This window comes from Epargyreus clarus, unplaced genomic scaffold, assembly GCF_041222505.1.
Source record: "Epargyreus clarus isolate Ecla_fem2 unplaced genomic scaffold, WU_Ecla_fem_2.2 ptg000021l, whole genome shotgun sequence".
Classification (NCBI taxonomy): domain Eukaryota; kingdom Metazoa; phylum Arthropoda; class Insecta; order Lepidoptera; family Hesperiidae; genus Epargyreus; species Epargyreus clarus.
The window spans coordinates 2,592,957-2,620,181 of NW_027332228.1; the positions used below are offsets into that span (position 1 = coordinate 2,592,957).

Sequence of the window (27,225 nt, forward strand, 5' to 3'; positions counted from 1 at the left end):
ATTCGTACAAAGCTGTTGTTTAGTTTGAGTGTTTAGGTTTATTTTATATAATATAAAACTTATTTTATTTTATATAAGACTTGGAAATTAAAATAATAGTATATATTGTATGTATATCAATATTTTGATTCAAGTTAAGTGTTTTGCAGTTTGGATAATATTAAGGAAAAGGCGTCAAATTCAAACAAAGATTTTATGTAATTAATTATCATAACATCTTTTATTCTATATTATTATTTTAAATTTTACATGTTTAGTTCAAACATTAAGAAAGAAATAATATTTGACATCTGGATAATATACAGCTCTACTATGTTATGATCCACTTACAGTAAAAAATTATATTATTTATATATTGCAAAATATTCCATTGTTACATCGAATACCTTACAAGAATAATAACGAATTTGGATAGACAATCGGAGGTGGGAGTGATCAGAACACGAGAGAAGTACGACAGAGTACTACGCTACTGCCTGCAAATGATATTAAGAGTGCGTACCTCCATCAACATTAACAAAATATATGTAGCTTTTGCTTATCCATACGCTATAATATATACAGAGACATCGTTCTACTGAATGATATTTTAAAAGTTTTTTTTATCACAAAGATTTTGTCTAACATTCTACAGAGACGTAAAACGTTGAGTGCATGATGGCGCGTCGCTTGTCCAACGCATACTTACAAAGTACAAGTCGCAACTGCGTACGGTACACGTTACAAAAACTTACAAAAATAATGCACTTGGGTTCAACTCTCACTAGGAAAAGTACGACCTTTTACTCGCCATAAACTTACAAAACTACCCTCTTATCCGTGTACAACCGCTCGTTCGACTTGAATTATATTTTAGTTTACATTTGTCATGCTATCCAACCATTACCATCATGACAGTCCGACGTCCGAGAAATACCAAACACTATTTTATCGCCTTGTTGGCTCTACATCTAGCCTCTAATTTTAAATTACAAATCTGATATTAGTTTCTTATCACATATTGATGTAGGTGAGTGAAAGCTACATATAAAAATAAGTCATCTCGTCGGACCACTTGTACAATAATCACCTGGACATTTGCGTCACAGCGCCCGCGCAGCGAACAGGTGAAAAAACCGTAAGAAAGACGCCCTAATCGCGTACACGTCACAATATTCTTTATTAGCAAATACATAATTACGCTAAAGGCAGTGGTTGCATGTATCACAGATTACTGGATGATGCAGCTTCACTGTTCGTATTGCACGCTTTTTTACAGTTTTTTCAATCCGAATAGTTGACAACTTGAAAACGACGAGCCCAAAATGCACTCAAACGATACATAAAGCGAGTAATTTACACCGTATTAACAACCAGATCAGAGATATTTACAATTTCATTTCATAACCGCGCCGAACCTACAACGAGACACTGTACAACTGAGAATACTCTTCAATCCTTTTCCCTATATATAATACATATAAAAATTATAATAAAATTAAGAATTAAATAAAAACCGGCTAAAATATCATTTTGTGTGTTAATAATTCTCTATTCACTAATGTGTTTTGCCTTTAGGCGAATTATTGCAACATGTTGACTAAAATCTAATTAACTATTATGATTATGCATAAGAATTGGATATTATAAGTAGTTGTAATGTAACACAGTATTAACAAATACATAACGATAGTCACATAAACAATATTACAATTGGTATATGACTATTGGTTTAAAAACGAACATGCCACAATGTAATTGAAAAGGTAATCAAGTATTGAACAAAACAAGCAACATATGGCAAATTCGATTATATTGTGACAATTCATCTTTATTGCCAATTTACAAAAACAAAACGGTGACATACCTGAAAATATTATTATTCAGCCTACACAAAAAAAATAACAACCGGCGTTTTGGATTTTTAATTCAAAATGTGTTTACAAAACTGATGTGTTTTTGAACAAATACAGTACTATAGATTATTTCAATCATTTGGACGCGCGGCCTTATGTGTTTGTGTATTGTAAATATACATTTGATTCATATGAAGCATCAGCCGTCAGTCCTATTTCCGCTTGTTGGACACAAAAACATAGTTTTCAGAGAAAATGTTTAAAAAGTAGAGGAAAATCTGTTATTTTTATAAATAATCGTTTTTCTTGACATTATTTATGCAATCCAATTGAATAGTACACAATTAATTAACGTATATGTTATAAAGCCATGACAGAAATTAATTAAATGGTCAAAATGATGTATTGACAAAAAAAGCTAAAACAATTCAAAATCACGCTAAAATTGCTTCTCAATAAAAGGCTTTTTCGCATAGCTAAGAGCCACAATCACAACTTTTTATTTACTAAGCAAAAATCTCAATTAAAACTAAAACAACCTTTTTGTGGTCAAAATTGTTTTCCGAACAATATTTTTTTAGAAATTGATCTTCATAGATCGATACGTTAAATTGACAAGGACAATTAGTTAAAATCACCGCATACAAATGACACCAAAGTAAGCTACTAATTGATCGACACCTCCTTAAATCAGACACTTAGCTACCCTCATTTCCACTAGCAAATACGTTTACATTTATTTATATTAGATAAAGCGAAAGTTTATTATATTATAAAGGGATCATTATACTATACAAAAGAGAAACTGAAGAACATTATGGCTTGGCCTATCATAAATGTACATTAGGCGGTATGTCCACTCGGAAGCATATGAAATTTATGTATGTCTTAAGCGCTACATATTACAAGCATCAGTCATACGTTCAGATGGTTGCTTGCGCTTTTTTATTCTGTCCAGAATGCAATAAACATAAGTTATAAAAGTGGCAGTTGACGGGTATTATTTTATACAGTCCTCATAAGAATTAAGTAGTACCTTAGGTTACATATAATCACTGAAGAGTATTTTTATTTCTTTTTGATAAAACAAAGGACCGAATGATCAATCGGAGTTTCATTCTGTTTAAACAAATTTGTAGGACTTAATTGCATGAGACTAAAAATGAAATAGATCAATATAAATTAATCTCAATTCAGACTTGAATATAAATTGAGGAAAATCATCTCATATATAAAGAGACCATTTTATAACAAATCTTCAAATATAATATTTGTTCTAACTTTAATAGCACTAATATCTAAAAAAAATTGGAGTCAAGTTACATAAGCTACGACAATATGGAAGATATAATTTAAGTATAGATTTTTTGTCTTTATTGGTATTGTAAAGAAAACTATTCATTTCATATTTATTCATTGTTTGGGTAAAATTTGACCAAAGCAGCGCAATCCGACTGGAACAGAATTATTTTTGAAACTTTTAATGAATTTTGGTAATGCTATTAGAGATCCTTTTACGAGTTTTCACTACCGTTCAATTCTTGTATTTTTAAATACATTTAATAATATTGCCGAAATATTAAAAAGGTAGCCAATATATATAAATACCTTTCAATCGAGAGTACCCCCAAACACGAATCAATTGACTTTACAACCGTTACCACGCATATGACACATATTTTCAAAAATATTGAGCAATTTTTGGGATGGAGCGACGCACTGGGCTTATAAAAGATCATCAAAGAACATAATAATATTCTTGAATTTATATTTTTCTACATTGTAAAAATCTAAAGAAGTAAAGGTTCTCACACACGGAAATATGATCTTGATAAATTAAATATAATTATATTAAATGTTATTTTGCCACACAACAATTTATCGGAGATTGGTCACTTACGAGACTAATAGAAAACTATTTTGCAAACATTTTGATTAGATTTCGTATCTGAAGTTTCTGAGTTTTAAAGTGAGACAACAATATTATATGACTTCAATTTCAATTTACTATACGGAATGGACTCATTCCAAAATCATAAGCAAGTTGCCAATTTAATAGAAAGATATGAATCATTATACTAATTGGGAAAGTATGCAAACAAATTATTCTAAAACCAGCAACTAACGGTAAGTAATAAGAGTAAGCAGAAATTGCTACGTAGAACCGTTTCAGTAAAGTTTAAGTATCGTCGTCGATCAACATTATAATCGACAACAAATATTAACTTCCACCTAGGTGTGAACGCAACAAGTAAAATGTAACAACTGAAAAGAATAACACAACTTCTTATAGGTATGTTTGCGATCTTGCAAAATTTCCATTGTATGCAAAGGCAAAGAAGTGGCATTCATTCGTTTTTGCCAATAGAGGGCGTGGCTGTACATAAGATTTATTAGAGATGCGATTATAACACTGAATGGCGAGTGTGTGCCAATCAGTTCATTGTAATTACGTCTGTTATTAATATCCTATGTATCCAAATCGAAATTTGACAACTTCTTGCATGAAGGAATTGTCAAAAGTCGATCTTAGATCGGAAAAACATTGGACATTGATTATTAATACCACGAGTTAAGTAAATTTCGTTACTTTGTCGTCTGATATGTAGTGTGTATATAATATTGTTACATTACTTTAGAGTAGTGTTGTATTTTTAAGCAATTAGCCACAATAAATCGCCGAGCATATCCCATTCAACGAAATAAACATAAAGCCAAACACTGAAACTACTAAGACAGGTGATAAAAACTATACTAACTCGAACCAACACACCGTATTAACAAGTATTATATAGATTATTTATTTATTTATTTATTTATTTATTTATTTATATAATGTATCTTTATATAACTAATAGAATATTTTGCAAGTACATCTGAACGTTCACTAGTCACTGGGTTCTATGTGTTAGGTACATTAGACGCGTTTAGTCCGAGATTTTCACAACATTATATTCGTTGTTATTTATTTATTGCTAGCGATATCTGCCAGACATTGGCCCGTCTTATTATAAAAATGGATTGTCTGTGTGTAATTTAGAATCAAATAGCACGTATATGTATATACAATTTACAGGGCGATCCGTTGAACGGTATACAAGTTGATATGCTACAGCGCCACCTAGAGGCGAGTTAAAACAATATTAATAGCATAAAAACCTTCGCCATGAACGCTTAAACGTGCCTACTTTCGTAGTCTATAAATCTCAAACACACACAGACATCCATTTTTATATATTAAGACAAATATTTATCAAATCAGGTACTGACCTGCCGATATATCAACTCAATCTTTCGTTATCAGAACGAGAAAACAAATTAATAGAAATGCAAAGGATAATTATTACATGGAAACACAAAAAAACGCTGTAAATATATGTAATGCAGTTTTAACTTTACACATTAGCAAATACTGCTTGCGTGGGTGGGTCACGTGACGTTGAAACGAGTGCACTCAACTATGGTCTCTATTGCTACGGCGTAAGACCCATTTTATTGTGTTTCGTCACGCCATTATCACGTTAATATTTATTGCACGTGTTATGCTAATGTTTCACACAAAAACTTAATTATTCGTCATATTGCTAGAGACACAATGTATTGATATATAAAAAAAGATGCCAGCCTTCGGGAGGAAAGAAAAAAAAAACCGTCAATCATAGTGCTAATCTCAAAAACAGCGTTCGGTAAACGAAAACCCAGCGGTACCCAGCTGCCTAACCGAGGCCTTGTGATGGTATTTGACATTGCATTAAAACGCACACACACTTAAATTATGACACAATGACATAATTAACCTCTAAAATGGCTAATGCGAATCCGTAGTGATCACGTCTCTAAGAATCTTACACCGAAAGTTCTAACACTAACAAGATACCTAGATACCTAGTATACGCTAAAAAAAAATTAAAAACAAATAATAATAATAATAATAAAAACAACTATAATTTACTTATACATTATGCGTACAAAAATCCTAGCCGACGTTCCCTACACGCGCTATCGATAAATCGATAATAAATAAAACACATATCAATAAGATACATAAACATTGTACATATATAAAAAATCTTGTTTTTAAACATACCATTATACATACAATACGTACGCCCTAACCTTTATTAAACTCTCGTATATACAATATGTACAGGGGGAAATAAAAACAATTTGTACTTGCAGAAAACCGTGAAAACGAAAGGGAAGGGGAAATTTACAACCTAGTACAAGTTACGTTATATGTTACAATCGCCGCCGCTTCTACCTCTCGCACCGCTTCGCGACCGCTGCCGGCTCTGGAAACAAATATAAAAATATATTAATCAACAGCTTATGAATGTATATATTCAAAGTGGTAGAACCCTTTGTGGTTCGACTCCGGCGGCACCTCCGCCACACCTATTTCTGCCTAATAACAGCAGTGTTATGCGTTGCATTGTTCTGGTTTGAAGGGAGACATACTTTTCCGAGGCGTTCCAGCTTAGTCCTCAGGGGTAGCGACGCATCTGTGGCCGACCTCAGGTAGGAATATCTAATCCTATCTGTGGTTGATTACAGATGTCCATGGGCGGTAGCAGCCACTTACGATCAGGTGAACTGCTCGTGTGCTACTCCTACTCATAATGTACAGAATATATCGAGTACAGCTGTGGTTCCTCACCCGAGGTGTCGGTGGGCGGGCGCGCCGCCTCGTCTTCGGGCAGCGCGAGGCCGAACTCCCGCCGCAGCCGCGAGCTGAGGTTCTCGCGCTGCCGCTCTGACGCCGTCGGCTGAGCGTCGAACACACCTGCACAACACACACAATACATGATTCATTCATTTTCGCCAATTTGACATCTATGAGCTTTATGTCAGCCTGAGTTGTACAGAGCCGATCTGTTTGATTTTTCCTACTCATCCTACACATACATTATTCATCTTACACATTTACTATTCCTGTAGAACTATTGGGCTGACATGATATAAACGGGACCGAAGACTTGCTGCTACATCTCTCAAATTATAACAGCAGTATTACAGCTCTTTTGCGAGGAAGAAAACATGTGACTACCACCGCTACTACCGCATAAAAGTGTCTTCCAAAATAACAACGCCAAAATGTGCTATGATGAATTCGAACCCATTGTATACATTTTTATTTAAGCATCAGTTAACAAAAACAATATTTGAGTTTCAATTCACGTTTTAATATACATTTCAATAAACACCATCCACATGCTATAAAAATATTTTATTCATTTATTCAACACAATGGCAGTTGCCAATATGCAAATTATTCGTTGTTCACGCAAAAAATACCTACGAAAAACAATTTATAGTACAAAATTAACACCCAACCATATGTCAGTTATGCAAATTCGAACATGATTCTTGGACGTAAACATTCTTAATTTCAAAATAAAATTCAAAGGAATCCATTGTTATTTATATGTTGAAACAATGTTTTTATAGCGTACGAATCGTGATTCTTACTGTCCACTTGGCGTAAGTGATCACTGCAGCTCAAGGACTACGAAAATAAACAATTTTGGTCACAAAAAATGTACCAAACATATAAAGCTCAAACAAGGCAAAAAATACATACAATAGTATATTTTGTCTAATACTAATGAAATTATGGCGTCGAAGAACCGTCATTTAAATTAGAAATACATTTAGGACGAAAGAATATATACAAGTAAACAAAAATAAACCGATACTAAATGTATAAAATAATTTGTCAATGCTGGAAACTTGCTGGAAATTCGTTATTCGTTTTACGAATTTCCAACAAGTTTCTAACTGACAGGGTCCTCCAGCAGATAATAAAAATATAAATACAAAAACAACTAAGTACAGAAACTTAACTTCAACTTTCCGTTCATTCTAAGAACCAGAGCAAGAACGATTATATTCCTTTATACTTCGTTCAACATTCAGTCACCGATCACGAAGAGTTCTAAGAATTCTGAAGACTTATCAAGGTTGTAATTATCTTGTAAAACGACGAATATTATTATAATTTATCACGATTTGGCAGGAATGAAGGGCAACAGTGTATTTATTTCTGACATTGAATAACAAGAGTATGCGGTCATTTATAATCAATCCTAAACACGATATCTCCGCTTTACAAGCTTGAAAAACAGAAAATATTAGCACATATTACTTTTTTTCTATCAATAATAGTTATAGAATGGAAACTAAGGCTTTAGACGTAAATATGAACTGCGGTTATTAAATAAATAGAGTAAGAAGCATCAATGCCGTCAGTTCGGCTCGAAACGAATATAGAGAACATAGAAGTATCAGAAGGTACTTCACTTCATACCTGTTTATTTAAATAACACTGAAGATACATATCGATACCTTAATTCGCAAACCAGCCAACTCCACTTTTTGTATTCTTTTTTATTTTGATTTCGTTCAACACCATTTACTATCAAAATAAATTTAAAAAAAAACAATTGATTTTCATAATCTTATTGCGAAGGACGCGATTGTTTAGTAAGTTAATTGAAGATTTGGTTGGCCTAAGAACTAAGAAGGCACAGAACTAATATTTGTGTTTTATTGGTAGATTATTTCAGTTGTGATTTGCCATTGAATAAAACTGCTGCCACTGATAGTGTTATATCACATTAATATAGGTATCTAAGGCCTAGAAGCTATAAATGCTATATTTATTTCTTAATAGTTTGTAACTATTAAGAAATAAATATATTTAATTATTTCTTAATAGTCTTCAATATACCTAACATGTTAGAAACTTTATTATACAAGTATGTCTCATCTGGAGAACGCATTTAGGCAATAAACGATGTGTATAGTGTTGTTGTTGTACGCTAATAGACCTTCTGTTAAGCACATTTTCTATACGTCAATACACATCGGATTATCTCATTCGTAAGGCATCTGGCACTTGGCACGGTCGCAATAATCACTCGGCACGTAGTGGAAAAAACTTGTAAGCATGAATTATTCACCGGTGCATTTGTTGCAACCATGTCCAATATGTTCTAGACATAATATCGGGGAGGATCGGTAACGATTTTATGTTTTTAATAAAGCGTTGCGAGTTTTTTGTCGTTTCCATTGTATCGTATCGTATCGATTCATACATGTGTTGTTTTTGTAAATGTGTTCATACATGTATTGTAAGGTAAACAAGTTTGTTCATTTTCAATCTTAATGAATGAAATAGCAAACATATTTTTATGATCAATTTCGAGGATTGACAATGGACACGGCCAAAAATGTTGATGATTCGCGTGTCATTGTGATCACAATAACGCATTTTGCTTTGCGGAGGGTACCGGGTTTGATTCCCGGCTATGCAACTTTTAATTTTGGTTCTGGGTGTCTATGGTATGCATGACGTCCACAACAAAACAGTCTCATAGAGATCATTAATGAGCAAACCATAATTTATGCAATTATTTAAATGCGACATTAACCTATATTTTACATTGTTACATTTAATAACACAGCTGTGTATTTTGTACGCTGTTTGAAGTGGAATAAGCTCCAATATAAAAATGTTTTCGTTTAACGCACCCGCTTTGATCATTATCGATCGGACAATTGATATTTCAATTGAAAGATAACATAATTTGCGATAATTTGGCATAGTGTTTTTGTCTTGTAAACAACAAGCACTTGTGAAGCGTTCGCGACGCTGCTCTTTATTATTTTAGTTATTCTATTTTAACTCTAGCCTAGTTTTTTTTATTGACGAGCCTCGTAAATCGCAAATATGTGTGTTGAAGGCCGCGCAAAATTGAGATTACAGAACATTATGTACGAACACTTGACATTATACGCGTGAAATATACGACGTATATTAGCGGGAAACGAACGTACGCATTAAAACCGGTGTAATTTAACATGTAAATATATTTGATACTCAAAAACAAGACGTAATTCGTAATGTAATAAATAGCGACGACGTTTAATGAATTTATTTTATGAAGACGAAGTAAACAGGAATCCGGCAGATAGTAAGTGGTGATGGAATTGGAAATCGATTCCTAATACGATAGAAGTTCAACATGACGACAACCACAGGTGCGTTGCAACGCGTCTCTAAGCGTCTCTCCCGTTACCATACTCTTCAAATCAGAACACCGCAATGCTTAACATTACACGAATTAAAAGTTCTACCTTTGAACACGAGCTTTGTTCATCTTTGCCATCTAAACATTTGCGATGAAACCAAATAGATAAGGCATTATATCTAAAAGGGACCAAAGTCAATGCTATGCTAGGACAAAGTTGGAACACCTCATACAAGACCGAGGTAGAAATAGAAATGGCAGCGTTACCCCGGCAGGTTCTACCACCTTCATTCGTATAACTAAACGTGTGTCTGTTTATTCACAAACATTCTAATTCCCATATAAAGACATGTAGGTCTTTCAACATAGTGAACGGTTTGTACAGAAAGTAGTTTTGCGCAAATATATGCATTCTATGCATTAATTTTAATCGACGTTTCGAAATAGTATGCCTGACATAAATAGTTCTTTAAACACAATTTACTGTAATACACCCTACTGTCATATCTCTCTGTATATATTTTTGGTCAATCACGGACATTTAATTAACTTAATTCATAAAATTACTAGATAAAACAATTTTAAAAGAGGCACAATCTTTGTGCTTCGACTCCCACGGCACCAACACCACAGCTATTTTACCCTATAACAGCACTGTGAAACGTTGCTGTGTTTTGGTTTGAAGAGTGTGGTAAGGTTTGAGCTTTCTTGATTTTAGATTTTTGGGTGATTTCTATCCCCTTAAATCAATAATCTATTGTCTACAATTAAACGATTAGTTCGTTCTGAGTTGCTTGTAACTCCTGAAGACCAAGATTAAACGCCTCATGAAAATAATATTATCAAGTTTACTTCTTTTTACTTTAACTATAAGAATCTGGTAAAATTTATCTATCATCGAGAGCAATCAGTTCCATAAATAACCCCACCCGTACTTTTAAGTTCTACCACTATAGTGTATGAAATTCTTAGTTTTATTGTCGTACGTAAGTTTAGTACATCGTTATCGGGGCGGCCGGCGGCGCACATATAAAACAAAATCGATAGCTTGCACAATCGCGCCCACGATTTATAGTGTTCCGAGCGAAATGCATTACGTGTAACCTTTTGATGTACTGTCCAGTATAAAAATGTCAACTTGTAACGTATTGGCATTGTATCGTATCTATTGTTCCAGCCAATTGTTGTTTCGTTCGGCTAGAAATAAAAATTTGAATTTGTATACACCTACATGTGTATGGATATAACATATTTCTGTAATGCCATTCAGATATCGGATTAAAGCAGTTTGTTGATCAATGCTCAATATTACTTTAAATAAATGCTACGAACACACAAGTTTTAGTTTTAAGGTGATATAATCTTCTGTGGTCTGAAACGGCGGCACCACTGCCACATCTATGTCTGCGCAATAACGGCAGTGTTCTGTTCGAAGAGAGACATACTTTTCCAAACCGTTCCAACTTAGCCCTCAGAATAGCAACGCATTTGGGGCCGACCTCAACTAGAAATGTAATCTTATCTGGGGTTGATTACACAAATATCAATTATTTGCATAAATTGGTTAAGGTAGATTGTTATTAACGTTACACGTACGGTAGAGGTTAATAGGCACTAGTGCATATAAACAGTCTGATGTCGAAATATCCGCATTAAAACAGCTTATCTTGATTACCCGTGACATAACAAAATATATTAATCCACGGATGTTATTAATTTTAAAACGGAAATAAAATTGAATTAACCTGTTTAACCATAAACATTTTTAATATAACAATGAGATGGTAAACGAGCACCTTGTGTGGGCGGCAGTGAACACTTACTATCAAGTGTTCACTGCCGCCCACGGACATCTGGAATCGAATGCATATAAACAGGTGTTTCTTCCGAAATCGATCAAAAATACAATATCTCCTGCAGCATTGCAGCATCACATCCCAACGCAGGCGTTCTTGTGGAATATTGTGGATATATGAACGTGGAAATTTATGACCTCGGTACTTTGCTTATTATTTAATAGCAGTTTTAGTTTTAATCAAACAGGGTCGAAAGACATTGATTCTACCACACCTTTCAAATTCAGATTAATGTAAGCCATATATCACCGGCACACCATATCGACGTCGCCTCACGTCACCCTACTCAAATGATTCATATGGTAATTTACGTTTTGAAATTTAACACGAACGTGCAGAATAGACCTGTTTCCAATCAGAATATTGTTTATAGACCAACACGAGCGGATTAAAAGAGCATTTCGCGCGAAAGTGCACGGTAGCAGGAAGCGGGCCGTCAACGGTAATGGAGTGTGACAGCGCCAATCGCCGACCGCCGCTTTCGTGCTGCGCGCTAGGGGGCGATACTGCATGCAAATTGCTCATCTATGTACAGTGTACACAGATAACTTATACGAAACTGTAATTATAGGTCGGGCAATATGTATACCTAGAGGGCGATTTTTTCAAGGGTGTTTGGTGGAGCCGATTCTAATGAAGATTAGATTTTAAAGGTACCATCGCCAGACCTATTTCTGCCTATTAACAGTAGTGTTAAGAGCTACTGTGTTTTGATTTGATTGTTTGGTAAGGGAGACATACTCTTTCGAGGCGTTCCAGCTTAGTCCTCCGGGGTAGCGGCGGTGCATCTGTGACAAACCTCAGGTAGGAATATCTAATTCTATCTTGGGTTTATTACAGATGTCCATAGGCTCATCTGCTACTTTTACATTATATTAAAAAGATATTAAAATTTAATAATTATAGTTAAAAAAATCTATTTCCCTAGCCGGGATTCGAAGAAAATAATTTTGAAAAAAAATTACGTCCTGTATTAATTATTTTCAAACATTTCCATACAAACCTTAACTAACTCCTATTCTAATTCTATCTCTAATTCTGTGTGATTCGACTATAGAGGTATCATCGAACACCAATATATCTTAAGCTTCTGTTTTCTAGGATACGATACAGATATAAGGCATCCCAACAACTCCTCAGGGACAATGACGCGTCGGTGAACGACCTCGCGACCTCTGTCCTATCTGGGTTGATTATAGATGTCATTTGGGCTTTACTTTCTTATTGCCTTTGTACGAGTAATATGATAAAAATATCATAAATCTCCACATAATTATACAGAATTTTACGGAGAATATCATAGAATGCATTATATACATCATCATTATGCACACCAATTCCTCAAGTTTGCATTATCAATTAATCTTTTTCTATTTCTAAATATCTTTTTCAAATAAATTTCTTCCCAAACCATACATTTGGCTAAATTAAAAATGACCTATATATAACATAAATATTTATATAAAATAACTAGAGGACCTCGTCGACTTTTAGGGCATTGTCTCCTAATAGCGTAGAGTCTTGTCCCACAACCGGTTGGCAAACGGGTCGGGCAACATTTGTGTGCCTGTATTCTGTAAACACTACTGCTTTGTGCACTAGGGATACGTGTTTCACTGACTTGGTTCACTTCGCTGGCGTGAATTTACGCTCATTATTATTTAAACTACCTAAAAATCGACATTTAAAAACGTCTAGTACGAAAAAAACTTTCAAAGGGAATTTAACTTTCGGAGTCGAGCCACAGAGGGTTTTACCACCTTACATGACTACATGACTTCTAAAACAAGAAATTTTGTTTCAAATTTGCTTGGCCATAACCTTTCTCATTATAAAAGGAAACTGAATTGGAAAGGTGCTCAGCAGTGGGCAATAATGTTTTGATGATGCATCCCTTTCATAAATTTACGTTTATTCATTGAGACAAAATTTAAAACGACTTATCAATAAAACATTTTGCTTTCTTTTTATACAGCATCAAGCACTGTTTATTTAACGATTACACTAACCAGTGGAACCGGTTTAGTATCGTAATATCACCGTGACCTTGACAATCAATACACTGCATAATAATTGTACAGTCGGATGCATTTGATTAAGACTTTGTACTTATAAAGAATTGTATAATTGATTCAATGAATAAATGGATCGAGTATGGAATGGATTAGTCAGGATATGTTACTTTGGTTCGTAGTAGTAGTAGTATGATGTGTTACCTATATTTGTTATTACGAATATTTAACAAATTTTATTTAGTCTGTACTTTATTTTGTTTATTAAAAAAATGTAATCGAAAAAAGCAGCATATCTATTTGTTTTTCCTTGTTCCTATAAATGTGTGAGCGAGAAACATACATATTACAATCTCATTGACTTAAGCAATAGAGAGTAATAAATTTACACCTGTACCAATATTAACTTTTATGTTCATGTACATTTCAATGCAATTGAATTGTGGAAAATGATATTTTTATTAAGTAACGAAGTAAAATAATCGTATGCATTTTAGAGTTGTTTTACTTTATTTATATTGGAAATCAACTTTAAAAATAAAGCCTAACGCCATCAAATCCAATCGACGCAATTTATTTCGTTACGAGCCTAATAGTGCTACATCATTTAAGGAAAACGTACAAACTATTTGAATTGAGTTGGGTACTTCATGTATTTTGAATGAATACTGAAAACACTCAAGAGCTTCGTTAGTGAAGGCATTTGAGTGAGCTTTACTGGAAAGATTAATTATTTTGTTTCAAATGATCTGTTCTCAATATGACACACCATCACGAATTCACGACCGTATTAAAAAGATTAGATTCAGTATGCGAAAATATCTGGAACTTTTATTGAACAAGTGTTAGTATCAAAATAAATTGTCGCATCTGTTATATTATGCACGCATGTAGCCTATAAGATTTTTATGTTATATAGGTCAGTGATTGCCACCGTAAAATTGTGAGATACTACTTTTTCCTCCGTTTGTGCTAGATAGGAACACGACCTGATTGCATATGAATATTTACAACACAAGAGATGACATTGCCGTCGGATTTAAGGAGGGTGTTTTTGCAACTTTTATAAGTCAAAGTCATAGCGCTCCAGCAATACCCTAGGATAAACTTTATTCAACATCGTTCAGGTTCATAGCAAAGAGTCTAAACCGTGAAGGATCGCGAAGAGCACCAATTTAACGTAAATGAAATCATAACGTTCTGCGAGTGGTGGCTACCTCAGGTAGGAATCTAATCCTATTTGGAATTGATTACGGATGTCCATGGACTGCAGTAGCCACTTACCATGAACTGGATTGCATTCTCGTCTACTACTCCTATATTATAAAAAACACTCACTTTCTACACTCACAACGCCACGCTAGGATTCCCTGTATCGTGTGTACTATGGATACACATAAGACATACACAAACAACCAGACCTAGAAGCGGAAACCTTTTTTTTTTATTGATGAGGGGGAAACCTTCAAAAGATACCCGGTGCCATGGGACATTCACCATTTAGATTTCTGTCTGGCCGGGTATCGAACCCGGGACCTTTGGGCGTCAGAGCAGTGGCGACCGCTCTGTCACGCGGGTCGTCAAAAAGTAGTGGACTAACCTTTAGGCAGATGCGAAGTGGAGAGGTCCTTGTGGAGCCGCTGCTCGAGGTCGTCGACCGCGGCGGCGGCGGCGGCGTCGAGCCGCTGCGGCGACAGCGAGCCCGCGCCCGACGAGCCCGACGACCACTCCGCGCCCGCGTCCGCCTCGCCCGCGGACGCCGGCGACGCCTCCGCGGACGGCGCGCCCGCGTGACGCTTGCGGTATTCCGTTATAGAGAGCTGGTGGGGAACGACGCCGTTCGTTAAATCAAATCAAATCATTTTTTTAATTCAAACTAGGTTCTATACAGCGCACTTTTTGAAAGTCAATACAACTACCACCACTTCACAAGGTGTGAGAAGAAGCGGCGAAAGAAACTCCATAATATACATCTTTTTTAAAAAATAAATGTTTCTCTCTGCTCTTAACCTAGTGGTACATGAGGAGCTGGGGCTACTTCAGACCACACCGTTTTATCGGTCAAATAATCACTCAGCCTATAGTACGCTTTTTTAAGTGTTTCAACATTTTTTAAGTTATGTTCCTTTGGAGCTTTCATAGATTAGTAAAGATTACTCACTCCTAACAAGAAAATGTAATCAGTTTTGACAATTGAAATCGTCACTATTATCTATTTTCATGTTTGAAAAATATTAAAAAAATGCAGTTTTTAGATCATTTACGAATGAAACGATATTTCTCCGCACTTTTTCTTCGATTTCGTGTTTTTGCACCACTTAACTGCGCATTTCGGCATTGTTCCGCGTAAATTACACCATGACAGCCATTAAATGGCTGACAGAATTGTCAGCCGTTTAAGCCATTTAATGGCTTCCATTAATTACAAGGTGAGATATCTATACTTATCTATGGGATCTTTAATAAAAATAATAACAGTGAATTCTAATTCTCATATAAGCCTGACATCATACAATACCGTTCAAACAATTTCAATCAGCCGACGACGCATCTCCGAGTAAAGTGGTCTGTTAGAAATAAAATTTATTTTGAAAGCAGACGCTTTAATTCTATTATTCGTATAGGCGTATTGTGCGCGACTGCACTTGCGTGGGTAGTCAAATTGTGGGTGGTATAAAAATAAGAATCATATCAAACATTTACATAACGCGACACATTTTGTCGTGATATAAAGACAACTTTTACAGATGTCGTTTTCATACAGTGCACTCAATAAATATACACTACTGTGGAGTGAACACAAAAATATTTCTTCCACTACAGGTATTTTATATACACCATGAATTTGAGACATTCGCTAAGCAAATAATGGAAAATACGTCCTATTGTAAGATAATAAAATTGATAATCTATTTAATTAAACAGCCAATATCTATCATATCATAATATATTTCATATCTATCATATCATAATAATGTCAAAACATTATTCTGATATAAAATATACTAAATCGACGCAACTCATAACAGTATTATATTAGTATTAATATAATTAACATGAACCTTTAAATCACGTACTTGTCTCTCAAATATATAGGACAATAACATAGGGCACTTAAAATGTTAAAGTTGATTCTTAACCTCTGGCCTTTCGGTGGCTAAGCCGTTTTGAAGCATTCTAATCTGCCTCGTACATCTAGGCGAGGTCGTATTGCGAATGTTAACAACTGCAATTTGTGCAAGCATTATTACTATAATAAACGTAGTCAGTAGCGGTTCCAGGATTTATGTTTGTCTTGATTCAGCTGAGGGCAAGATTTTTGAAGGATTTGATGGGAAAGTCTTTAAAAAAATATAAGTATGTATGCATTATATTTCATAGAGTATGGAGTCTCCGAAATAATACGAATTTTGCCGCCAATAAAAGGTCGCAGATGGTAAGTACATGATTTTAAAGAGAGGGTTGGGGGTCTATCGTGCTTAATCCCTCTTAAACAACTCACTGATTTATTAATAAAAACTACGAAATGTAATACTTTACAAACTTAAACATAATCAACAGGAAATATACGTACCATATATACAACTAAAATAAAATATTAATAATTGTTATCAATGTATAACTGTAAAATATGTATAGTATATGCCATCATAACATAACATAATTTTTGTTACATATACACAAATAATATTATTAGCGTCGTAACCTAGGGGTTGCTTAGAGGGGTGGTAAGAAAAATAAATTATGTAATTTGTAATTCAATAGATCGCCGTCAAAGAGAGCCGTCTACAAGGATTACGTTGTATGAATAGATAGACAGACAGATAGATATAAGATAGTTTGAAAATAAAAAGATGGCATGATTTTGTCGAGGGCGTTAAAATAAAGTCTACCAATTCGCACTTGGTCAGCGTTCTGGACTATGGCTCATCCCTACTCATTTGAAAAGAGACCAATGCACAGCCGTGGGACATTAATGTCTCGACGACGTAAAATATAAACCTTGCCATAGATACATGGATAATTACACAACACATCCTCCATGCGCAATGAGAAGCAACAAATAAATTATGAAGCGACGAATGCTGGTTAAAGCACTTATCTAATCTATAGCCTTGCTCCGTTTTAATTTAGACAAAAACAACTGCATCGTGAATTCGTGAATAATTTTTAAATGTGTTTTTTACACACTTCATCAACCCTCATTAAATCAAACAAATGCAATGATTATAAAAACGGTTCTTTGTCGTCTTTACTATTGAATTAATTTACATAAGTATACTTATAATTATATAAATCATCGATCATTTACATAAATATGGTGAAGTGTTTAAAGTATCTTTTATTCGTCTTGAAAATAGTTATTAGCTCGCATTTACAGTGCAAATTATCAATCTAAATCATTCATCAATACATTTTTTTTTAAATTTGAACATGAACTACTAAACAACATCAAATAAGAAATGTTAAGTTACTCACCTTCCTTCTGACAGGCTTGGGCTTTTCAGTGGGCGGAGGATTGAGGCGGGGGTCGTTGGCCCGCGCGCAGTACGACTTGCTCGGCTTCGGCGACTCCGGGGCGGGCAGCGGGCTCGCCTTGGTCGAGCCCTTCAACACCCCCGAGAGCAACACACTGTTATTAGAGTCCATATTATTCACACGAGTCAATATCTCCTGGACGCTCTTCAACTCGTCCACGGGAGCCGTTTTGTCCTTGTCGAACAAACTATTGTCTAAACTTGTAGTCCTATCTATTGCACTCTTTATAATCGACATGTTCGGTATGTTCTCGTTGATCGGGCTGTCCAGTTTGAACGAGGACATGTTGCTGAAGATTCCGGAGAACAGGCCCGTGCTGAACCGGGTGGAGAAGGGTAGGGTGGCGGTGCTCTCCAGCACCGTGGGCCGCTCCGGCTCCTCCTCCGGCGGTTCTTTTTCCACGACCGGCGTTGATACACTTGGCACTATTATGGTCTTCGCAGGCTTCATGGGCCCCTCCGGTAAAGGTATCGTTTCCGGAGGCGGCACCGCCAGTACGGGGATGGGTTCCTGCGGCAGCGGTATCGTCTCTGTTGCCGGCAGCGGGATCGTCTCGACCGGCGGCAGCGGTATGTTTTCCGGCGAGACGATTTTGCCGTCGTCGTGACTATGCGTTTCCTCGTGAACGTCCCCGTTCATTTCCGAGGTCTTTGTGCCGCTGTCGTTCTCCGTTCGCAGCTGAATACTGATACGATCGTCCACCATGCTGAGATCAAAATTTAGATTGACCTTCTTCCGTTTTTCCTTCGGTGGCTTTTTATTTCGACTTTTCAGAAATAAAATGTTTTCGGTGTGAAACGAATGTATCTTCTTCTGTATGTCGTCCATTTCGTCGCGCTGAGGCGATGAATTGCCACTCGTATCCGCAGATTGAGAACTGTTCACCTTGTCGTTGGGACTTTCAATCCCTTTGACTTCGTTGCTGTTCTCATTCGATTCTATTTTTGATTGAGTTATGACAGTCGTGTCTATTTCCATGGGAACAACTTTGTTGTAACCGATTTCATCGAGTTCTACGTTATTGTTGTTTATTGTGATATCTTCAGGTTTAGGGAGATCTGGCGGGACTTCCTCTTCGGGTGTGGGTACACCGATAATCCGCCTGATATGTTCTGTATCATGCGGCCCTTTTATATTTACATTGAGTACATCATTGTCCATATTGCACTGATCGTCCGAACCTTGACCACTGTCGGACCGAGTCCTATCTCTGCTGTACATGTCCATAATATTTCTTTTATATTGACGCGCAAGAGCTAATGCGTCCTCTTTGACCGGAGAGTCTTCAGACGTTAAAATAGGTGATGTATCTTCATGACACTGCAGGAGAAAGTTAATTATTGAGTTCTAATCAATTTCTACATACATTGTTATACATATCTAATATTACGTTATCACTCTAAAGATGTAAAATGTATTCTACTTTACTCACCACTAGACTTACAGGTACAATAGTATTCGCTTCACATGACAAAGATTCTCTAGCTAATCGTCTTTTCTTTAATGGAGTTACCATTTCATTGGGCGGAGACTCTGAAACAAAGACATCTATATCTATATTTAGTAACATTAGAACTAAAGCTATCATAAAATTTTACGGTCTGCTTACATGCAAAACCATAACTAAGTGTAAGATTTAAATTATGTATTAAAATAGGTGAGAACAAAGTTTTGTACCTGATTTTGTATGTAAGCAGACATGAGAATCTTGTGGGAACAAACCAGTGGACGGGGAGTCACTCTCTTCACTGATTGCTTGCCTCAACCATCGCTTCTTAGCACTGTGTTGGGGCATCACTGGGGTCACAACTTCAGGCACTTCTGTTGGGAGCGTACTCCTCGTGATTCTCTTTGCTTTCTTGGGCGGCCTGTTTCTTTCCCGACCTGGCGTTCGAGGCGGGGAACTTTGTAGATCGTCTTCATGATCCAAGTCTTGACCGCCACTCAAGTCTCCTATCATTGTGGACGCCACTCGAACTAAGCTTTCTAACGATGGTGCTGATACTAAGGTTGGTCTGTAAGGCGAATGGTAAGGTGAAGGGGTGCGTTCTGGTGAGCGTCCTACCCATTCGGTAGCCATTGTTTTCTTCGTTTTCGGCAACTTGAAGGCGGATTCGACGGAACCGACCGCTGCTTCCACTAGTAAACATGCTGAACTGAGTCCAAGGTCCTGAGAACAAAAAAATATTATTGTAATTCTATGAGATATGAATATTCTTTCGTAATATTGCAAGTAACACAAACCTCGTTAATTGTATCGTGTGGCCTATCTAATCTTTCGGGTTCTACAGCAATGGGAGGTTCAGGCCTAGATAGTGGCATTCTGGGTGGAGATAATGGTGTAGCCTCGTCACCAGATGTCACCATATCACTGTCAGCAGAATTCAACCTCCTGCGATTAGACTGCGAGGTTGTTCGCGCACGGCCTTTACGTCTATAAAAAATAAGAATTTTAATACATAACATAAAACATCACAAAAATTAAATAGTTACAATAATTTTATTATTATAATCAAACCTCTTTCTCTTTTTAGTACTGCAATGTACGTCATCGTCGTCATCTTTATCAAACGAATTCGGATGGGGATCAGATTCTCTGCGTTTTTGTCTTTCTTTTACTTCCATTTTACGCTGTTCCGCTTTCTCCATCCGTTCGAACGCCTTCATTATTGCCTCCATTTTCCGTTCTTCTCGAGTCTGGAACATAAAATTTTATATTAAATCTCGTCCTAGTACAATTTTAAGTTTAATTATAGTGTCTGTTTGTGATTTACTTACCATTTTCCTTTTTTCTTTCTCCTTCATTTTATTAGTAGGTATCTTGTCTTGTGAATCATCAGTCTTGTCGTCCATAGAATCCTGATTCACGCAAGTGGTTCTACTCGATCTGGAAGACCTATCGTGACATGCCGATTTAGCAACAAACTCTCGCGTCACCGGCCGTTCATCTTCTACTTTCTCTATCTTTGGTTCCTCTTTAGGCTTCTGTTCTTCGACTTTCTCTTGTTTTATTTCTTCTGGCTCAATAATTGGCGGTGAAGTCAATATAGGTTGGATAGGCGGTTGTACAGGCATTTGCACAGGTTGCACAGGCATATGTGGTGGTAATACTGGTTCCAAGGGCTGAATAGGAGGTTCTATGTGTTGTACAGGCTCAATAGGTTGGATAGGTTGAACAATTTGCACAGGTTGCACAGGTGGTATAGGTTGTATTGGCACAAGTTGTAACTGCACAACTGGAATAGGTTCAGGGTACGGAATAAATTCTTCCTTGATTTCGTGTTCCTCCAGTTTTGATTTTATTACTGGAACTTTCCGGACAGTTACTTCTTCTTTTACTTCCTCTTTTTTTGGCGTTTTAACCGGTTCTGGCTCTGGAACAATTGTAGCTAGTTCCTCTTCAAATTCTTCATTTTTAGGTTCTAGTTTTATGAAGTCTGGCTCATCTATATCTGGTTTCATTTCTTCTTTTGCCAATAAATCTATTTCCTGCATCTCAGGTTTAGTATCTTCAAAAGGCTCGGTTTTTATTGGTTGTTCAAAATTAAGTGGAAGCACATCTTTAATAGGTGACATAGGCGGATATTCATGTTTGATGGGAGATTTTTTCTCCATTTTAAAATTTGTAAAAGGAAGTGAAATATCTTTAACTGGAGTATTAATTAATGAAGAAAGTGGCGGTGAAACAGGCGAAGAAGAACTTAAACATCTATTTCTACTTCTTTTCTCTCTTTGAGAGAAGTCAAGACTTTTTTTGGGCACTAAAGTGTTTAACCCATTAACCTTGCAATGCTTAGGATTTCCGCAGGCACACGGTTGTTTACTGCCGTTGGTATCGTGACCAACGGTGATTTCAGTGTCAGATTGAATGACACCAATAGTAACCAAATAAACATGTAAAGCACCTTTTACAATGCAGTGTTGTAGTTCAGCATTTGGTTTACATGATCTCCTGACAAATCTCGCCTCATTACCATATGTTCTCGTGTCAATACATATTTGAGTATTATCCTTTGGTAATCTGTAGAAGAAAACAAAGGGACCGGGCTTCTGACTCCCTGCTCGTGCAGAATTTTGCAGTTGCGGCCTGTGTTGGTTTGATAACATATATTTACCTCTCAATTCAATAACTGGCATATTCTCTTTAAGATCCTTTGTAGCAATAAGAATTTTGCCACCAGCATGGGGTACAGTAGTACATAAATGTGCTGTAATAGCTGATGCCATATTTGGTGTGTTACCGAGTTTGCTACTATATTTCATAATCTTTGCTCTTAACTCTGGACTGTAATGATTAGTCATAGCTAGTTCATAGGTGTCTTGCCAATGTGATTGGTTTGTAAGACTTGAATTATATTTATTTCTGTTCAGCAACATTTCTTTCTTACGCTTTACTCTTTTTTCGGACAGTTTTCTCTTATTTCCCTTTCTCACTACCTCAGGCTTCTTAGGTTTCTTGGGACCTCGTTTTGGTAGCGCTAGAGTTGTAGGTTGGGGCAGTGGTGGCAAGACAGGAACATTTGAATTATATGTGGTGACACACGAACCACTGGTATTTGTATAAGTAGTGACTGTAAGTAGACGTTTTCTCCTCTGTGCACCTGGAAGTCGTCCACACTCAGATGAATCTGAATCTGACGCGCCTAAAGCACTCAATTCTTCTCTTTTCCTTAATTGTATGGCACGCGCATGTCGACGGTCAATTGGCCGCGGCATGCACAGCTCACACATGTACGCATCGGGTATATTTTGTCTATCAATTCCCATACAATCTACATGTTGCCATTCACCACAACGATCACAACATATCATGTACCCATCGTCATGAGTGAACTCACAAATGCATCTAGTTTTGCCTTCTTCTTCTCCTTCTGGAGCAGTCTCTGTATCACTACCACCTCTGGGGGCATCACATTTCCTGTCTCCTTCCACGGAAGATATTACGGAAGCAGCATCATCGTCTTGGACTGGCGCCGGCTGTGGTTTATATGTTAGAGCTCCCATTTGAATAGTAGTGACAGGTATGGGTGTACCGATAACACTTGTGGGAACTGTTTGTGGCACTTCACAAACAGACGCTGTTGACATTATTACTGGTGATGTCCTTTTCAATGGACTTGAAGGAGTAGTAGTTATAGTCGGTGATGATACCGTTGGAGCCACTGTCGTAACTGGCGTTGTGGCCGTCGTAACAACAGGTTGCTTTTGCATTGGCAAGGCATATGTGTGATCTAGCATAATGATTGCTAACGCTTGAATAGAATACCGACGTATCTCTTCAGAGAGATTTGGCCTTTCTTCCATACCAACAATGTCATCAGCAGTTAATAACGTCGATTTGTCGCCACTGTAAAGAAAAAGGAAAACAGATACATTAATTTTCAAATATCAACAAATGTTACACATACAATGGTATATTATTATTGCTATACTTACAAAACAATTCTCTTTTGATTAACAGGTTTTATTTCTACTGGTTCAACTTCAACAGTGGTAGGCGGAGAGATATGATGGTTCACTGGATGGACTGGAGTCGGACTAGGTTGCAACATAATTTTAGGTTGAGCTAGTGATTGCAATATTTGTGCTGTAAGTTGCTGATTAGCAGAAACTTGAGAAACTGTTGAGAGCTGATTGTCAGCGGGCCCATATGTTTGCACATATCGAAGATTAGGTGTTGATCCTGACTGTACATAATGAGGACCTTTAGGCAAACTCGTGCTGATAGGACCAGTAGATAACAACACAGGGCCACAAGGTGACTGAAGTACTAACCGCTCACCTTTTGGCAATTTCTGTAGTGGCATTGTTTGTTGGCTTTTATTTGACGTAGGACTACCAACTTTTTGTATAATCTTAGATGTATTTGTATCTACATCATAGTTTGTTTGTTGATTCTTGTATGTGACACTTGTAACAGGCCAGGGCTTTGTTTCTAGCTTGTGTGCTGAGCCTGTTTGCTGTATGATCTTTATTGCTCTCGACTGAGTCTTCTGAGACACTTGTGTATTCTTAGAACCTTTAAAAGCGTTAACAGATTTTCGACCAGCATGTACAGATAGCTTGTTTGGTCCAGAGACAACACGAGATAATATATGGCATTGTGTGTTGCCAGTGGACGCCGCAACCATAGCATTCAAATTAGCACCATTATTTACTTTATTTGATGACTTATTCATGTTTGTGCTCTTAGTAAACGTATGACTATAAGACACATTTTTTATAGGACTATTGTTTATAACTGTAGGCGATAAAGAAGTACATCCGATTAATGATTGGCTCTTAGGTGGTTTTGTACATAATACAGAGTTGTTCATATGCTTTTGTGAAACAACATTCGTACTAAGCTTGTACACATGATTTGGTGTGCCATACATTGGTGCTGTAATTTCTTTACCCTGAGTTAGATACTGTTGTGAGTAATTAGAATTCTTCGGTAAGGATATGTTGCTTAAAATCTGGACTTTAGAAGTTTTGGGTCTGCTAATGTAACTAGTCTCTGTAATAATATTTGTTCTCCTTCCTGCCTGACTTGTATCATTGACATAGCTTTCACTTGTGATAATAATCTGCGAGACACTTGGTGGTCTGTCTTCTTCGTGTTTGGGGTCGACACTGGTTGCAAGTATTGTAGGTACCCACAAAGTTTGGTTTCCAACTTCTTGGGATACATTTTGTATAGCTGTAATGTTACCTACAGCTGCATCTACATTGATTGTAAAGTTTTGTGGTAGTTTAGTAACATTTTGAACTATAGCTGTATTTAATGGTGCTTGGATTAAAGTGGCTGCATTCTCTACATAGTTACCATCACCGGAATCATCAGTTTCCTGTATAATCGGGTAGGCAATGCGTCCCACATTTTCTATGGTAGTGTCCTCTATTCGGACAATCCTAGATAGGGAATCTACAGACATCTCTGCATCACACCTCTTCTCGCTAATGTGATATTCAACTTCCTTTTCTACTTTATGAACTGATTGAATAATGCTTTCAGGATTTGTGGAATCAGGTTCAGGATCTCCCTGAGTAGGTGAAACTGGAACTGCCCGTAATACAGGGGTTCTTACACTAGGTACATCCATAGTATTCGTTAATTGACGGTCCAACAGGCACTCATATATGTTCTGACTGGAGGTGGCCGGCCCGTAATCCTATAACAAGAAAAGGATTATTAAAATACAGAGTAGACATCATAGCTTATGTTTATAGACTCAGAAGTAAAACACAAGTTTTATGTTAATACAACACACAATTTAACATTTATTTATTAGAGAATATGGTTTATAAGAAACTGATTTCCCATATCCAGTAATTTTATGATACACAATTAAATTATATATTCTGATGAAACTTACAATGACTATATGAATTTAACACTCTTATCAGTACAATAACAGCAAAGTATGTGTGTAAAACAATTCTAACACTGCACTTACCAACTGTAAACTGTATTGTAACTAAATGAAATATAAATAACACTTTCTGCACTCATAACCTCACATAAGAATTCTGTATAGGGTACAACGGACAAATAAAATGAACAGTACAAGACATCTAAATTATTAATAATGGAAGTGTCTGCCTAACCTTTGATGGCACAAAGTACAAAGTGTAAAGGATTAATAAATACAACATAGTTTTTAACACTTTATTCATGACATATAGTTTTATTAATTGACATTTTACGCTTTACCCTCGGGTACGATATTTAGTATCATAATTATTTGATAGACGAAGAGCAGTTGTGATATGGCCAAGAATGGTTTAATGAGGTGTGATACTAATGTGAAATGTGTGTTTCAAGTGAAAGTTAGTATGTTTTATAATAACAAATATGCATCTAGCAGTGCTTTAGCGGAATTAACGTATAGAAGTGCATTTTTGTCACGAAAATTACAGCAAATACAGACCTTAGATGACACAAGGTCACAGACATGTAATGAGTGTATGAGGTGGATTTATATGGGAAATGCACGGCTGGTACTCACTTGTTGGGCCACAGGTTCATACTCTGAAGTAGCTGACATTCTTGGAATATCATCTTGGGTCAAACCCGAGATGATGGGTCGGAGCGCACCCTGCCCTCCCGAGTTTATTTCATGTGACTGCAATCGAAAATCGACTTTTTACCCATCCGTCTTCATGATTCTCACGGGCCGCGATCATATCAGCGTTACAAAAATATTTTTAGTCCACAAAATACAATATGACAGTCGGGGTCATTGTTCCAGAAATCTAATCGAAAGTCACATTATTTCGCTTCCTACGGGAAAATATAAGGGATATCACCAAAATAAATCAACATCAATGCTTCGGAAAAGTAAAAAATCACTAAATACGCGGATAGGTTAAAATCCACTGCCGCCATTATTGTAGCACGAAAACTGAAATGTCTCTAAACATCAAAAAGTAAACACTAACCTAGAACCGATAAAAATCACATAACTTTATGAAAGTATTACAAAAATTATGCTAAACAACGTAATAAAATACTAAGACCGATTCCGCTTAGTAACAAAGAAGTGAGAAATATAAGTACACACGAAAATGAGGTTTGTATATTTATGAATGTTTAATACCATAATAATGACACAACTGACCAATATTTTATTAACTGATTAACGCAATGAGAATAAAAACACTCCGTAACTTAGGAAAATGACAACATCACAATAGTTATGCTACGAAATCCAGATGTAAACACTTTTATATAAATTGCGAAAGAAATACTGTACTAACCTTTTTAAAAACAAATTAATAACACCTACGAAGTAGCGAAACAATTTCCATCAAATAATTTCATAGCACATATGAAATAGGCCTCAAAGTCCGAAACTACGACCAAAACATTCACAAGAGTCGAAGATGGCGGCCATTGCATTTTCTTGATACAAAACAACGGGGGGTTTCACGAAACATGTCGAAGTACCTGGTACATCCGGTCAAC

At 36.3% G+C, this 27,225-nt stretch overlaps 1 protein-coding gene across 7 annotated transcripts; it reads right to left on the reverse strand.

Annotated features, from left to right (window-relative positions):
- Positions 1-179: 179 nt before the first annotated feature.
- Positions 180-27,158, reverse strand: upSET (SET domain-containing protein upSET). Of its 7 annotated transcripts, none has more exons than XM_073084819.1 (12): positions 27,018-27,158; positions 26,267-26,383; positions 23,712-25,429; positions 21,054-23,622; positions 20,794-20,972; positions 20,520-20,709; positions 19,998-20,445; positions 19,720-19,823; positions 18,216-19,595; positions 15,337-15,556; positions 6,493-6,618; positions 180-6,127 (listed from the first exon to the last, which is right to left on the reverse strand). In XM_073084819.1, exons 2-12 carry the CDS (start codon positions 26,303-26,305, stop codon positions 6,093-6,095), a joined length of 7,008 nt encoding a protein of 2,335 aa, XP_072940920.1. In that variant the 5' UTR covers positions 26,306-26,383; positions 27,018-27,158; the 3' UTR covers positions 180-6,092. The 7 variants fall into 7 exon arrangements, with proteins under 7 accessions (XP_072940920.1, XP_072940919.1, XP_072940918.1 ...); XM_073084818.1 differs by having other exon boundaries at positions 19,708-19,823; XM_073084817.1 differs by having other exon boundaries at positions 19,720-19,808; positions 19,953-20,445.
- Positions 27,159-27,225: the final 67 nt, after the last annotated feature.